The sequence below is a fragment of the Hipposideros armiger genome, unplaced genomic scaffold (genome assembly GCF_001890085.2).
Source record: "Hipposideros armiger isolate ML-2016 unplaced genomic scaffold, ASM189008v1 scaffold_1453, whole genome shotgun sequence".
NCBI classification, from domain to species: Eukaryota; Metazoa; Chordata; class Mammalia; order Chiroptera; family Hipposideridae; genus Hipposideros; species Hipposideros armiger.
Window position 1 is genome coordinate 116,182 of NW_017732803.1, and position 16,339 is coordinate 132,520.

A 16,339-nucleotide genomic window follows, 5' to 3' on the forward strand; every position below is an offset into this window, starting at 1 on the left:
ACCCATCCTGAAAATAACAAGAACACCAGATACACATACAGGCACACTTCGTTTTATTGTGCTTCACTTTATTGCGCTTCATAGATGTTGCTTTTTTTTTTTACAAATTGAAGGCAAGACCCTCCACCAGTAAAAAGATTACCACTCACTTTATTGTGATACTTGCTTTATTGCGGTGGTCTGGAATGGAACCCACAATATCTCTAAGGTATGCCTGAACATACATTAGTTCATTCATTCCCTCACCAAATAGTTATTTGAGTCTACAGTGTGCCAGGCCTTGGGAATAGGCAGAAGGCGCTATGCTCTGAGCCCAACACAGGTGAGACTGGCAGACAGCACAGTATTATGTGGGCCCCAGAGCCAGACTAGCTGGGTTCAAATCCTAGCTCTATCACTCTTGAGCTCTGTGAACTTGATTAAGCTCTCTGCCTCAGTTCCCCAACTGTAAAATGAAGAAAATCAAAGTATCGATATTGCAGGGCTGTTATGAGGCTCAAATGAGCCAATATATGTAAACAGTACCTACACACAGTAAATGCATACCTGTGTGTTTCTAGAATCATAGCCCCTCAGAGTCACAGAGCCCTGGATGTCACAAAAGCTTAACTCCCACCCAAAACAGTGTCCTCAGCACAGGGGACCCCTGTAGCCACAGGAAGCAGCTCGTTCCTGTTTGTTTTTCCACTCTCTGAGCTGAAACTGTGTAGGTTTGCAGACTCCCAAGATAGCCCAGGTCTAGCCCAACTCTACCCCATCTGTAAAAAGTCACAGGGCGAAACAAGGATGGTGGAACTGGAGTAAATCCCAGTACAGCATTTGCTCTTCCACAAGTTTCCCAAGTTTTAACAACAATATCCTCCAATTGAACTAACATCTTCATTGATAAATGCCCTATGGCTCCCAATGGCACTTATACTCATCATCTCATGAAACTTCATGGTGATCCTAGGGATCTGGCAGTAAATACAGAACAGATGAGGAAACTAAAGCTCAGAAAAGTTTCGCCACTGTCCCACAGTCTGGCCTCTCAATCAAGTGCTCTTTTCACCACCCCAAGCTCCATCTTGGGCCTTTTCTCCTTCAGGCTGAGCACTTGAGATCTGTCACCCTTCTCCATCATGGCTGTGATTCAGTTTGTCATTGTCCCTCTTTAAAGTTGTATCATCTTTTTGCTGATGGGCAACGGAGGCACTGTAAGGGACAGTGATGTGGCCAGGGCTGCACCAGGAGTTGGGTTTCCTTGCCCCAGTGCTCCTGGGGTACGCAGCTGACTCTCAGACTATCTCAGCCAACGACAGCAGAACGATTCACCAGAGGATGACATGAGCTTGCTGCTGGGCTCAAGGATTGGAAAGACAAAGCCCTTTCCTAACTATTTTCCCTACGGGAGGATCACCTTTCCAGTCCCCTGCTTTGAGAATACACCCAAACAGATCACAACCTACCCAGGTCTTAAGGAAAGGCCCTGGGAAGTAACACTTCACAACTTCCTTTCAAAATCTGGGTCTGGACTAAATCTCAAAACTGTACGCTATCACCAAAAAAGAGAAGCTAAAAGAATCTTCCAGTCCAAATGATCTTAAATACACAATGAACCTCTTGGTAAGGGACTCACTGGCCCTCCAGGCAAAGGGCAGCATGACAAAGGCACAGAGGCAGGAGACAGCAGGCAGGGTTGAGAGCTACCAGGTATAGACCAGCATGGCTTGAGCACCAAGTATGAGCTCGGAAGGTAGGAGATGGAGCCAGTGTAAGGCAGGTGAGCCTCCTTTTCCACTCTATCTGCTAAGTGAGGCACCATGTAGGGGCTGTCAACAAGGAGGACAGTGTATCATGGCCCAACTGGGATTTCAGGCAGATTTCTCTGGGGGCTGTGTGGATGGCACACTGCATTGTCAAGGCCGAACAAGCCATGGTCTTCAGGTCAAAGAGGTCAACGATGGTTAACAATGGCTTTGACCCTGAGTGGCTGACACCACAGAGAAGTCTCATGTGTCCTGTTCCAGCACAGAGATGCTCCTTTGGGTCTTGTGCTGCCCTGCCAGGGGCTGCTTGGAAATTGGGAGACACAGAGTACTAGGAAGCCAAGAAACAGAACTTATTAGATTAGCAGAAAGCCAGCGCACAGGCCAATGTAACCAGGCACAGCCCTAACAGCCAACTAACAGTTGTGTGTCTGAGCTCATAGGTAGCATGCACAGGATGACCTCTCAGAGATGCACAGACGGCACAGGCGAGCCGCCCCCTCCCCAAGCTAGGGGGAACATGACTGGCAGTAGAAAGCAAGGCCAGCCGGCATTTTAAGTGGAGGGTTGGGTGATGTTTGTACTCAAATACAGGCCACTTACAGTGAACAAGGGTCCTCTTCGGTGAGATCTGCTAGGTATACATTTGCGAAGTGGATGAACAGCATTCCTATGGCTTGTTTTGAAGTGTCTAAAAACCTGTACAGAACAGGAATCAGCACTTGTTATCACTCTGACAAGAGGGTAATATCCAATTTGGGGAAAATGCTAAGTCTGAAGTAGGAAAAAAGCCACTGGGAGGCCCCAAGTTCTAATTATGAGTCACCTCTCCCCCAGTGCATCAGTACTAATTCAGGGTTGGTGTTTCAGCTACCTTTCAAAACCTTCAATAACAGTGCACGGAAATTCCTAATGGGCCACTGATGAACACATATTTAAACACATTAACCACATATTTAAAATAGGTGTTTTTATTTTTTCATTTTTTGTTACTTCAAAATGAAATGCTCGAGGGCCAGCCGATGGCTCGTTGGTTATGAATTGGCTTGGGACGCCAGCTCTGAGCAGCTGGGCCGCCAGTTTGGAATCCACATGAGGGCCAGTGATGCTGCGCCCTCTACAGCTAAGATGGTGAACAACAGCTCGACCTGGAGCTGGGCTGCCATGAGTCGCCGGTGATGGTGAGGCGCAGAGGGCTCCCGTGAGCTACTGTGAATGGCCGGCAGCCAGTGTGAGCGGCTGGCAGGCATGAGCTGCTGTGAGCCACCATGAATGGCCATCTAATGGCCAGCGATCGATCTGCCTCACCCGGGAGGAGCACAATGATAATACCAACATGGGCCAGTGAAGCAACGTCCTCCACAACTAGACTGAAGAACAAAAGGACAGCAACTTGTCTGTTCCCCTCCCCCGATTCCCCAATAAAATCTTAAAAAAAAACAAAAGTGAAATGCTTGATCACAGCTTTGTGATGAAGTCCAAGTTGCCTCCTCTCTTTCACGGAGCTCCTGTTCGACCTCACTCACAGGGAGCGAAATGATTGCGACTAACAAGACATGCACAAAGCTAGTACTGCAGCTGAAACCCTAAACAACTTTCTGCTGCTGCCATTTAAACAATGGGCTAGATTGGGGGAGGGACAATCTTTTTCTGTAAAGGGTCAGAGAATAAGTATTTTAGGCTCTGCGGGCCATCGTTCTCCGCAGCAATTACACACTTACCACTGCAGCCTAAAAGCAGCCGTAAGCACTCCCGTTCCTGTAATTCTGTATTTATGAAAACAGACAGTAGGCCAGACTGGGCCTGCGGGCTATAGTTTGCCAACCCCTGGACTACATGACAAGAGTTTCAAAAGAGAAAAAAACAAACTTGTTGGTCTTTGGGACACCCTGTGTCTTCCCTCCCCCCTAGTCCACATGGCAAGAGCAAGGTGGAGATGATGTGGGGCCTTTAATTTCTTCTCTGCCATGAACACCTGAAGACCACTCGTGGTTTGTGACTGGGGAACCTTTGGATTGAGGCCATCTCTCTTGGCCCTCCAGGTTGGGCATCCAGAATTGGCCGGGCCACTGAAGGGGGGTGATAAAGGGGCACACAGGCATGGGACATCAGCCATGGGATCTCAGGACTGGAACAGACCTTAGAGATGATCCAGGCCAACCCTGCGACCGAGGCTTGAAAATCAGTTCCTGAAATTATGGCAAAGTAGGAGTCACCAAAGGGCAATGTGTGTAAAACACAGTGCCCCAACTCTAGGTCCTCCCGAGGTACCCCCAGCCCAAGCTAGATACTCAGATTTGAGAGAAACCAACTGGGGTAAAATAAAAATAATTATCAACATCCTGAAATAATGCACTGAAGATCAATCAAGTATGTACCGAGCCTTTTATGAAGAAGCCTTTACCACAGTGATTTATTGGAAGTTTTCTCTGAAGGAGAAAAATGGCTATTTTGTGAGGATAAGTGGCAGCCTAAGACAGCCCAAGAGAGATGATTTCTTGTGGACATCTTGTCCTGAAGAGCTGGCTGTCTTCTTCCAAGTGATTAATTTTTCTAAGTTTTGTCTATAGAAGCTGTGTCTGAAGCTTTACCACCATTTTTTTATGAAGGAAAAACTGTCACTACAGGGTCATCCTAGGACCAAGAAAGGCTAGTTTTAGGGAGAGGAACATTTACATGGTATATGTGACAAATCTCCAAATTTAGATTATTTTTTTGCTTATGCATACAGACTATAGAATCCAAGGATTTAACATAATCGAACAACAGAGAGACATAACTGAAGGAGCCTGTGGCATAGACTGATATCTGTATTATCGTCCCTCTTCTAAAACTGGACAGCAGCGTGTGACAGAATCAAGGTAGGGCCTAACGTTATCAGGAGTAATAGAAGTGCTTTCATATTATACATAGTTCCTGATGACTAATTCAACTAAGGGAGTCCAACACTTTGTTATGTATAATTGTTCACATTCCCTCCCCCACCCCCACCCCCAAAAAAACCCAAAAACCTGAAAATGGTCAAAAGCATTCCAGGAATGAGCTAATATTTAAATTTAAATTTAAATACCTACCATATCCTCCATGGACGTCTTTCATGCTTTGGTTCTCTGAAGCGTTTGACTGAAAGAAAAGACAAACATTCAGTAGCGTTCCACAGCAATAACAAAGCAAAATGCATATAACAAGTTGGGTTATCAGTACACTCAGTGTTTACAATGCCAAGTTATGGTACTTGCTCTTTTAATATATGACAATGTACAATGAGCCGTGAAGGTCACAGAAGCCCGGTATTGCTGCCAACCAGTACAGATTCTTCAGAACTGGACACTAGGAAAAATGTCTCCTCACACTCAGGAAAATTGTATTTTCTTCTTCTTTGTGACAAGGCTCTCTCAGATAAGGAGTGGAAACCACCAAGTGGAATGTAGCTACTTCTAACTTCAGGGTATGTTCTACCCAACGACAAATCCATCCATCCTCCCATACACCCAAAGTTTCACTGAGTACCTGCTCCAAACTAGGCACTGAAGAGACAAAGGCAGTTGTCAGGCAGGAGGGCAGACACATAACCATATGTGTGGCAAGTGCTAGAGAAGAGGTAAGTCTGAGGTGAAATGAAGGGTCGAGGGAAGGATGACTAGCCCTGCCTGCTTGGAGGAAGGGTGCTAGTCAGGAGAGGTGGCCAAGCCAGGACCAGAAGGCTGGGTAGGGGTTTGCAAATGGGTAAGGGATGGGAGAGAGGTCCATTCTAGGCAGAATACACACCATGAATTCATAGGTACAGGGACATAACGTAGCAGAGTGTGTTTGGCATAAATTTGGATTTGATATAGCAGGTAACAAGGCAAACAAACTGGGCAGGGGCCACATGAGGGACGGTCTTGAATGCCAAGCTAAAAAGTCTAGACTGAATCCTGTAGGGAAGGAAAAGCTAGAAAAGATGCTAAGCAGAGTCAAACACATGGTGGGAACTGTGTTTTAAAAAGCAGCTCTGAATCAGGTAGAGGGTGGATTTCTGGGGGTAGAGAGGACTAAGGAAGGACACTGGCTGTGTCACAGCACCAGGCAGTGGTACTCCCAGCTACAGAACAGTCAGCAGGGGTGGAGTGCTCATTCAGCAACAGCCTGGCTGACCTCAGATGGCCAAGGACTCCCCAGATTGACACCTTCACCTCGGGTCTACAGACACAACCATTTGAACAGAAGTAAAGAGAACGATTCTAAAAGTCCAGTCCTCCACTGAAGCTCCAGGCAGACTATTTCCACAAGGATTCCATCTACTAAAACAAACACGCAAAGTGCTGCATGTGTGATGTTTCCCACACAAAACTACTGAGGAAGAAACAGACACGGCTGCAAGCCCACGGAGGATGCCGCTCTACCACTGGGAGCAGGCAAGAGCCAACTTCCAGCAGAGCCCTGATCTGCCAAAGGAGGTGAAGGAGGAGGAGAAGGGAGATGGGGAGGGAGAAAACGGTGTCCAAATCAATACATCCTTCTCTAAATGAACACAGGCAGTCCACCGTTTGCAAAGCAAAGGCTGTCTGTATACAGAAACAAAGTATGGTGTTTAGAGAGACAGAAACCAATGCCTGTCAATATGGGATTGGGTAGATACAATGCATCATGGTACAATGCAACATTAGGCCGTTACTACAAACAAGGTAGGTCTGTATGGATTAATATGGAAAGACTTCCAAATTGTATTAATTACAAAATAATATGTCCATAATTCTGTTCATATCCATTTTAAAGGAGATATATATATATTTATTTATTTATATTTANATGTGGGAATCGAACCAGCAACCCTGTTGTTCAGAGCTCGTGCTCTTAACAACTGAGCCACTCAGCCAGCCCCTATTTTAATAAAAACAATACAGCGTGAGCTGTTCTACCTCCCCAGGATCATCTGCTGTGGAGGCCAGTGAGCTAAGGTGGGCCTCGGCAAGCTTACCATTTACTCAGCACCAGGCTAAGAACCTTATCTTTCTAATTCTCATAATTACCTATTAAGATAGATAATCACCTCCCTCATTTTGAGGACAGGAAATAATCTCAGAGGAATAAAGCCACCTGGGATGAAGCCACACAACACTGGGAAAATGTGGCATGGTGGTCATGAGAGGCTATGGCTCAAATTCAGGCAGTTTGATACCAGAGCCCATGCACTTGACCACTGGGTATACCAGCATTGTTCCCTGGTCTGGGAACCCTACAGTCCCAGGTATAGCTCCTCTGTTCCATGGTCCAGGAGTCCTCCCTTTGGATGACAAGCGGTCATCTGCCAAGTTGGGTTGGAAACCAAAGGTCCTTATGACTTTGATTGAATATAGTTTTAAATCCTAGCTCTAGAAAGCATATCCTCTTTCTCTCTCTATCTCCATACACACACCTCTCAGAGACCTAGCCTTTCCCCCAGATAATCAGCCCCCCCTCATTCCCTCCCCTCCCTTCCCCAGCAGAAGCCCACCTGACTAATTGTCACAAGGTCCAGACCTCTGGCAGCTAAAGATAACATCTTGACCTAAGTTCTGTTTCAGTTCCTCAACCCTAAGGTGGAACAACCCCCTGGCTATTTTTCTCATGAGACTGGACAGAACTCTGGAAAAGACCTCAGAACTGTCAAGATCTAAAGAAATGATTCATGACCCTTAACTCACCTCTAATCAATCAGCTCTCAACACGACCCACAGTGTCTTGTGATTTTGCCCTATATAACCTGCAACCTACATACCACCGGGGAGCCTGGTCTTTGAGTGCTAGCTCACCTGTGTCTCCAGGCTTGGCTCAATTTCCTTAAATAAACCTCTACTTTCTTTGCTTCAAACTCCTGTTCACGTCTCCACTAGCTTTGATGTGTGCAGGCAAAACGAATTCTTTAAGTTCAGTAATAGCTTGAGAGCCTCCCTAAATGCACGTTTGTACTGAAAGCACCAGTCAGAAACATTTCCACTGTTTTTCCAAGAGCACATACCCAAAACCAAGAGAAACTGGCTTGTTACAACACTACATAAAGAGGTAAAAAGTTGGGGTTCCCTAGTGTTTCAGAAGGCCTTGTTTAACCTTCTCAGCAGACAAGAGCTAATGTGGCATTGTACCTTCAGAGGGAGCTGATGGGACTGCCAACGGCATGGTGGATGGCCAGTCTTCAGAGTACCATACATTTATCCAGCAGGACACGCTTCCTCTGGGAATTCACTGGGGCTTCACCTATGAATTTTATTGACGGAAGTGAATTTATAAGCACCCTTAGCAGAAAAATTAATAGAAGACTATCTCTTCTCTTGATACTAGAGTTATATGACATTTAAGACCTTTCCCCTAGCTTCTTAGTCTAGTGAAGTTGGCACCCAGTGTCTTCTCCTTTCAAACAATACAAGCTGTGTAACCAACCAGAATCTGAGCAGAAGAGAAGCAAGAGAGTTCCTTTCCTCAGTCCCAAAGCCTGGGAATCACATGGCAGGACAGCAAAGGAAGCCTTAACTTTACAGTAATAACCTGACCCCAAGGACGCTGGAGACCATAAATGAAGAAATCATCAGCCCCCATGAGATAAAATATCTGAGGTCCCCCATGGCCGGTAATGGGAATCCCATCCAGGAGGTCTGATGGGTACTTCAGGCACCTTAGGGTTCTTCTTACATCTACTTTCACCTCTTCTTCACTTAGAAACAGGGGGATTGGGTGAGAGGAAGACGTGATAAATGAGAAATGTGACCACCAGTACAGGTGAGAGACACTGTAAATAAACCATGACCCTTAGGGATGGGAGCACGAGGCTGTCCTAGAAAAGGTGGTCTGAGTCAAATTAGGATTCCTGGACTCCCAGTGCTCACTTAGTTCATCTATCTGCTGGGCTCCCTCCGATTTTCCTTCTGTGAAGGCACTGGGAAAACCACCACCATGTGGCATGGTGGTTATGAGAAGCTCTATCAAGTTTTTCTGCATCCCTTGTCCTATTATGCAGAATGTAGAGCGAGCGGCCTCGGGGACGAAGGCTAGGCAGACAGCTTGGTTGAAGAGCAAGTTGAAAAGGTCTGCCACCATCTCNCCTGCCTTACATTTACAGTGGCGAGGCCTGAAGACTAACATCAGACAGAAAGCAACACGAGGGCAGGGACTGTGTTTTCACTGGCTTTATATATTCCATTGGCTTAATCTAGACATTAAGAGCAGACATATGTGTAAATGAAGTGAATGGATGCTACGTAAAAAACTGACTAGTTACTGTTCTTGACAGGTAGCCAATAGCTGCCATATCAGACCAAATCCAGGGTGTATTCATGGGGTTAAAATAAAAAAAAGAAACAACAGACTTGGTTTTCCAATAGGTTGGGGCAGAGAGGCGGTATGGGGAGGAAGTACTGTCTTGCTTAGCATCTCAAGGAGCTGCCCAAGAAGAGACAAGAGACAAACCTTTTTCCACTGAAGTATTAGGAGGACGATGAAGACAACAGATTTTTCAAAAATCATGATCACTATGTAAAGAGCGCACTGCCCGACCCAGGCTCCGCACTGCAGAGGGTCTCCTGCAGGGAGAGGGGACGCTTCGTCACATGCAACCCAGACACAGGATTGGAGCTGGGCAATGCCCTGCCCCCTCCCCACAGCTCCCGGGAGCCCTCACACCCCCACCCCACACCCCTGACGCTAGAGCTGTTTAATGAGTCCCCAGAGCACTAAAAATCGACTCAGACCAACATACAAATGTGGGTGATTTAAACAAAATCAGGGATTTCCTAATTTGGAGATACCAGAGTAGCTTTTCTTTCAAGAGATTCTAAGATATAATTAAAAAGCACCAAAGTTAGTAAGTGCCCATTGCTGGAGGTTAGAAGAGCTAGTTCTTTTCGTCCGCTGGCAGCAGAAGCTGTGTTAAGCAAGACTGCTATTATTATCCACTGTTGATTTTTCCATTGACTGTGGTGCTATCCGCTCTCCCCTCCCCACAATGTTTTTGAATTATGAAGGCAGCAAACGACCTCCCTGTTCATCTTTCACTCCCCACCCCGACTCCTCCACTGTTCCGGTTGCCCTTAGCCCTGAAAGGAGAAATCTGACTCTGGAGGAACTCAGGGTCTGCCTGGGAAGGGGCACCCCAAAATATTTTGGGCTGGGGAAAAGGAAGAAAAGAGAAGCCCTCAAGGCAAGGAGTGATGGGCTGTGCCTCAGGGCTGTGACAAAGGTCCATCTGTGATCCCATCAGTCACTATGCTTGAGAAATGGAGGAATCCAATAGTCCATGCTGTGGGACACTCAGGCCGTGAAGTGTCTCGAGAATGTTTCAAAAGGGACCTGGTGAAGGGTGGAGGATCAGCCCCTCCAGGGAATGATCTACATCCTCACATCCTCAGTGACAGGCAGGACCCATGGGATGGGCCTCTGGGTCATGCCTCCCCAAGTGGAGACCCAGAGAAAATCAAGGGGGGGGGGCGGGGGGCAGCCAGGGGCTTGCTCCAGAAGCTCTGCCGGAGCTGCCTGACCACAGCTGGCCAGAAGAGGGTCTGGAGAGTTACATTTCAGGGGAGGTAAAGGCCCCAATCTAGGTTGAGAAGACAACGTGGCCCGGAGAGAAATCTCCAGCTTTGATTCTGCAGTTTTCGAAGCAATCCCTGTCTGGGCACCAGTGCCAGGGCCCCCAGCCCTGCCCGAGCCTGTCAACTGTACACAATGGAAGCGCAGTGAATACCTTCATGCAGCTGTAATGGACACAACACCAGGCCATTCCCTTTTCTGGAAAATCTCGGGAGAAGCATGCAGAAAGACATCACTGCCTTTCCTGAGGTCATCCTATCTACTTTCACTTCTGGGATAAGACACATTTGAGCCAAAAAGCCATTTCAGAGGCACAATCTCTCCTAGCTAGATTTTCAATGGAGTTTTGTAATCCTTTCAGTAACCTACCTGACCTTACTGAGAAAAGTTCTCAAAAATAACAGATCAAAGTATTTGTTTAAAACCATTCAGTANCCCAATAAAATCTTAAAAAAAAAAAAAAAAGCTTAATAGTCAGGCCCATGAGAGTCCTTGCCAGCTTCCCTGGAACAAGGCAGCTCCTCCCTTGCCTGTATTTCTCCACTGGTGGAGGGAATGTGGAAGGAAGCCACCCCCAAAAGGTACTCCACCTCCCTGGACTGGAAAGGCCCACGGGACAGCAGAAACGGGTCCTGGCTAGATGGGAACTGCCAGCCTCTTCTCCCTCCCCCTGGCTGGCACAAGACCAGAGACATCCTCGGGCAGCAGCACGAGGGCTAGGCCCTACCTCAGACTCTGACTCCTCATGGGATGCGGCCCTTCGGTAGCGGACCTTGCTCCCGTTCCTCGAGTCCTGGTTGGCTCCCCTTTCTTCCAATTTAGCTTTCGTCCTCCCCTTTCTCATGAGGAAATTGTCCACTACCCAAAACATAAAAGCCTGTGTGGAGGAAAAATACAGATTACTCTGGGATAAGCCATTTGTGAAAGCAAAGCACAGCAAAACCCCTATCCCCAACCTTCCCACCCCATTCCAGATTACAGCATCCTGAACTAGGGAAAGAAAAGCCTCATCTGGTCCCCCTGCTATCTCTCGGAAGCCTAAAAAGAGATTCCTAGTCTCTATTTCCTTTGATTTCTTATCGGAGAAAACCGTGCCCTATTTACCCCAAGGGTTTTGTGGTGGAACTGATGGGCACAGCCTGCTTTGGGCCTTGCCCCAGCTGTTGCCAGAGCAGGACCTGGAACCAAGGACTCCAGGCTCCTGGTCTGGCTCCATCCTGGGCTGAGCAGTTGGCCAGCGCACTTTGCCACATCTGTCAGCCCCACGTTCCTTTACTGTTTCTTCTTCTATTGGGTCGTTGGAAAAGTCATGANCCCACAACAATATATACCAATAACAAAAGATGACTACAAGTCATGTATACATTTTTTTGGCACCCCAGTATACATGCTGGTATTATTTTATGTACGTCTTTTTTTCCTAGAGGGATATGTGACTACTAACAAGCGCTACCTTTGATGAAAGGATTATGGATGAAGGAAGCAGACTTTTTATATCATTCTGAATGGTTTAAAACATTCTTCCATAGTCACATTGCTTTTATTTCAAAAACTTAAAAATAAAAGACAAACCTGTCAGAGACTTGTGCTAACCCAGCAAAGTGGACGTGGGAGAAGTGGTGTGACTCAGAGCTGGCTCTGGGACAATCAAGGGAGAAGGGTGTGTGCCTGCTCGTCTGCTGGGGAGCAGCCTCACCCAGGGCAGCGCTTCAGATGGGGTTCGGGATGGACGCAGACGCTGCTCAAGAGCAGAGGTGTGGACCTTGCTCTCCATCCCCCACCCCCTTACCCCAGAATATTTCAGAGTCAGAAATCATTTTCTTTTAATTAAAGGAAGAAGAAACATTAAGGGAACTACTCCACATCTAATCTTGCAGGAAAACAACAGAAAACTTCATTCATCCGTCCAGTCATGTTTGAGGGGCCTGCTGTTGGATAGGCCCATTTGGCATGAGATGAAATAGACAAAATCCTCATCTTCCTTACATTCTAGTCGGGGAAGGGAGAGGAGTAAACCTGCAGCATGTCAGGCTGTGACAAGTGACACGAGGCAAGAAAGAAGAGAGGAGGGCTGGGCGGTGGGGTTTGCAACTGTAGCGGAGGACATCCGGAAGGTGAACAAGGACCCGGAGAAGGGAAGGGGTGAAGAGCCCTCAGGCAGAGAGCTGAGGCCAGTGAAGGGCAGGGAGTGTGAGGCATGAGGTCGGACCTCCCAGGCCTTCTGACCCACTGTGAGGGCTCCACCTTTGCTTACAGTGATCTGGGGGTGGCTGCAGGACAGCAGTTGAATAGGCTCACTCCATCTGTGCTGAGAGTGGCCTGAAGGGGCAATGGTGGAAGCAGTGAGACCTGTTAAGAGACCATCACACTAACCCAGGGAGAAACAACGGTGGCTTGGCCAGGGGTGGTGGCAGAAGAAGTTGATAAGAGGTTGGATCCTGGTTGGATCTTAAACACTAAACTGACAGGATTTGCTGACAAGAGTGCATGTGGGTGAGAGAGAAAGAGAAGTCAAGAGTTACTATTCCAGAGGTGAGATTTTACAATGTTCCACTGCATTTCTGGTTTTGTTTCAGTGGTGGTGGTGGTGGTGTTAAATCGGGGAGACACAAGACTTCTGTGCAGGTAAGAAATGAGTTGCCTCCAAGTCCCTCCTGGACAGCAAGCCAGATACACAGTCCCGTGGAAACAAGCCCATTCTCCATGGGGGCCTGACAGCGGCTCGCTTAGAAGCCACAAATGAAAAGGCTCTCAGAGAGTTGCTCAGGACAACTGATCTTTTCTCAATTAATGGTGCTTCCACAGGATGGGAAGAACTGAGATGGAGCAAGGGACCAAACCTAAGCACAATGTATTCTAACATTACCACCACACGTCCCCTGAGGCAGGGGGCTGGTGGAGGAACAAAAGGCACACCTCAAGTGTAGGTCAGGTCCCTGCCATGGTGACAGCAGAGCTGGAATCCAAGGCTGATGGAGCAATGCCTGAAAGAACCCCTAGTGGGAGAAGGAAGGAGAGCGGGGGGCTGAGCGTAGGGACGGAAAAGGGGGCCCATGAGGACATGCCGCACACAGGCCTCGTTTCACTGCTTTAATGACGCTCTGAGCCATTGCCTCCACGCTGGAGTGGGCTCCGAAGCAGGCTCTCTTCCTTTATGCATGCACGTCCTAAAGCCAGGCATGGGGTCCTATCACCCCTGAAAAGGTGTAGTGGCCAAAAGGCAGACAGACATGGATTTGAGTCCTGCCTCTGCTATTAACAAGCTATGTGGGTTTGTATAAAAAAGGGGGTATGCTATGACCTACCAGGCTGGCATCAGGATTAAATGAGAGTAAATAGGAGAGGGGGCAAACACAGAACCTGTGCTCTCGCAAACCACATTCTGTGTCCCTGCCCTGGACCCTGGCTTCCCTCTCCTCTCTGCATCCATTCTCCCCAGTCCTGGGCTGAGACACTCCATCCTGGCCTCCAGTCTCCAAGAAGCATATGACCTTGGGTCTGTCAGCTGCAACCTGACTCTCTACTCTAGCTTCCTTCCTCCTACACCTGTGGGCAGCTCAGGGGCCGGAATGCTAGGAGCATCCTAGGATCCTACCACTGTTCTCCTCCTGGGCTATCCCCCAGGCTCTGAGTACTCCTCTTTTGGAAGAGGTGAATATATGGAGTGTATAAAATTCAGAGAGGACATTCTCTTGGTTATTGTATGGTATCGTTTAAAATCCCTCTTCTTTCAACTTTATATTTAAGATGGTTCTATCGTAAGCAGCACATAAGTGAGTTCTTCCCCCAAGATTTGGTTGGCAATTGTAGTGGGTTGAATGGTGGTTCTCCCCCAAAATATGTCCAAATCCTGACCCCCCGATACCTGTGAATGAGACCTTATTAGGAAAAGCGGTCTTTACAGATATATTTAAAGATCTTGAGAAGAGTTTATCCTGGATTAACCAGGTGAGCCCTAATCTAATAACAAGTATCCTTATGAGAGACGAATAGAAGACACAAGGGGAAAGAAGACGACCTTGTGAAGACAGAGACAGAGACTGGACAAGCCAGGGAAACCCGAAGTGGAGAGACGGGGAAGGTCTCCCCTAGAGCTGCTGGAAGGAGCGTGGCCCTACCAACACCTTGATTCTGCATTTCCAGAACTGTAAGAGAATCAATTTCTGTTGTGTTAAGTCAAGAAGTTTGTGATTATTTGTTATGGCATCCCTATAAAACTAATAAGGCAATTTTTTTATTTGCCTTAAGAAAAATTTCAAAGAGTATAAAACATACTTAGTGAAAAGCCTCCCTTCCCTCTGAAATCCCAAGAAAGCACTCATCTGATTATCATTTGTGGATCCAGGGCCTCCCTAAAGTCTTTCTTTTATCTTTTCAATTATAAATCATTACACGTTTGGAAAGTTATCTAAAATGTTACCATCTGAATACAACCAAGATCACTGGTAGTTCCACCAGTGTAGTTCTGGTTCCAAATCTCCTTCTGGCCTGCACTTCCCACGTGGGACCAGATCAAAGCTAGTCCCAGCTGTGCTCTCTATTCCCTGGTCTGTCAGCCTCCATCAGCCCCAAGGCTGGCCCCTGGGAGAACTGTCCAAATGCTGGTGCTCTGAAAGATGAGCCCAGAAGGGCGGTGACCAGAACAACCTGGGCAGAGTGGCAGGGCACTCCACGGGCTAGCACATCCCATGGCAGGCAGGTCTCGTCCTTCTGCCTCACCCCTATCAGGGTAGGACGCATGGATGTGCTCAGGAAGGACTGGCTGGAAAGAGTGCTCAAGACCAGCTCTGATGGCTCAGAAAATCACTGGCGGAAAAGAGCTGGTTTTTGTCAAGATGCTTCACACTGCTCTTCGCTGACGATAGGAGACACACCATCAAATCAAGTGGGGAATGCTGCAGAATTTCATCTATAATCAGAGTGATGAAAAAAGTCGATGACATGTCATCAATTCAAGAAACACCATGAATGAGACACCCTGTCATCATACTCCAATCCAGTGAGAAAAGCAGGTGGGTGCTGCTGGCCATGTGATCTGGCTGAATGGGCGCCTGCAGCAGAGAATGCTGCTGTCAGAATTCAGCTAAGGGTGCCTGTCCCCTCCCCAGGGCACCACGGAGCTCTGATTAACCATGTAACAACTGGTGAAGACCGGAAGTGTGTAAGGAGACTTCCGCCCCTTTGCAACACTCTGCTGATGCTGCCCCTTCCCACTGCAGGCCCCCAGGCCCTTGGTGACAGCCCCTCCCTTGGACCTGTCCACTCAGGACAGAGTGCCTCAAGCCTGCATCTCTCTCATCCCCAAGCAACCTTCCAAACCTACCTGCCCTGTGTCCTGACCTCTTCCACGGTTACATTGGGAAGCAATCTGACCAACTACTGCTGCCTCCTGAGGCTAGTGACTCATGGTAGCTTTGCACACTCAAAATCAAGACATTTTGGAATTTCGGCACCAAAAAAGGTTGACAGAAAAGCTATCTTTAAAGAGAGACCTTTATAATAACCCTCAAAAATCACACCCGTGAGTGAATGCCATTATACCCTTTTGATCACATGACTCATGTTTATTCTGGGCAGAGAGAAGACAGAGTCAGCTGGGTCTAGTCAGAGCGGAACGCAGGCTAGGTCTGTTCACCACAATCAACAAGTACCTTACATGGGCAGAAACAACTGCAAATGTGACCGGGGAAGTGCAGAACCTGCAGGCTTGAGCCAACGTAAACCTGCACAGGACTGTGGCTTTCACACTCACATCTGCCCCACCTTAGCCTTTTCCTGGGGCAGGGAAGGCAGGGGAACAGCTTCGAAGGCCACCGGCAATGACTTTTCCACAAACCGTTCCACTCAGAACTACGTATGTTTTAAGTAATAAGACTATTGCTTGTTTGTCCATTTGTCTGTCCATCCATCTATCTGGCCATCCATCCATCCATCCATCCATCCATCCATCCTCCCCCCCCACACTTGTTGGTAGAGGTCTCAAAATATAAATAAAACAGTCACCCTTCACTCCACTTTAACTCCCATGACACATAAATTTGTCAAAAGTC

General features: G+C 47.5%; 1 protein-coding gene across 1 annotated transcript in view; it reads right to left on the bottom strand.

The window, feature by feature from the left end:
* Positions 1-16,339, bottom strand: part of STIMATE (STIM activating enhancer) — a 60,863-nt gene that overhangs the window by 18,917 nt on the left and 25,607 nt on the right. The window contains exons 2-3 of the mRNA XM_019633952.1: positions 4,823-4,871; positions 2,352-2,447 (exon numbers count right to left, since the gene is read on the bottom strand). Coding sequence (XP_019489497.1) covers positions 2,352-2,447; positions 4,823-4,871 — 145 coding nt within the window. The remainder of the gene's footprint in view (positions 1-2,351; positions 2,448-4,822; positions 4,872-16,339) is intronic.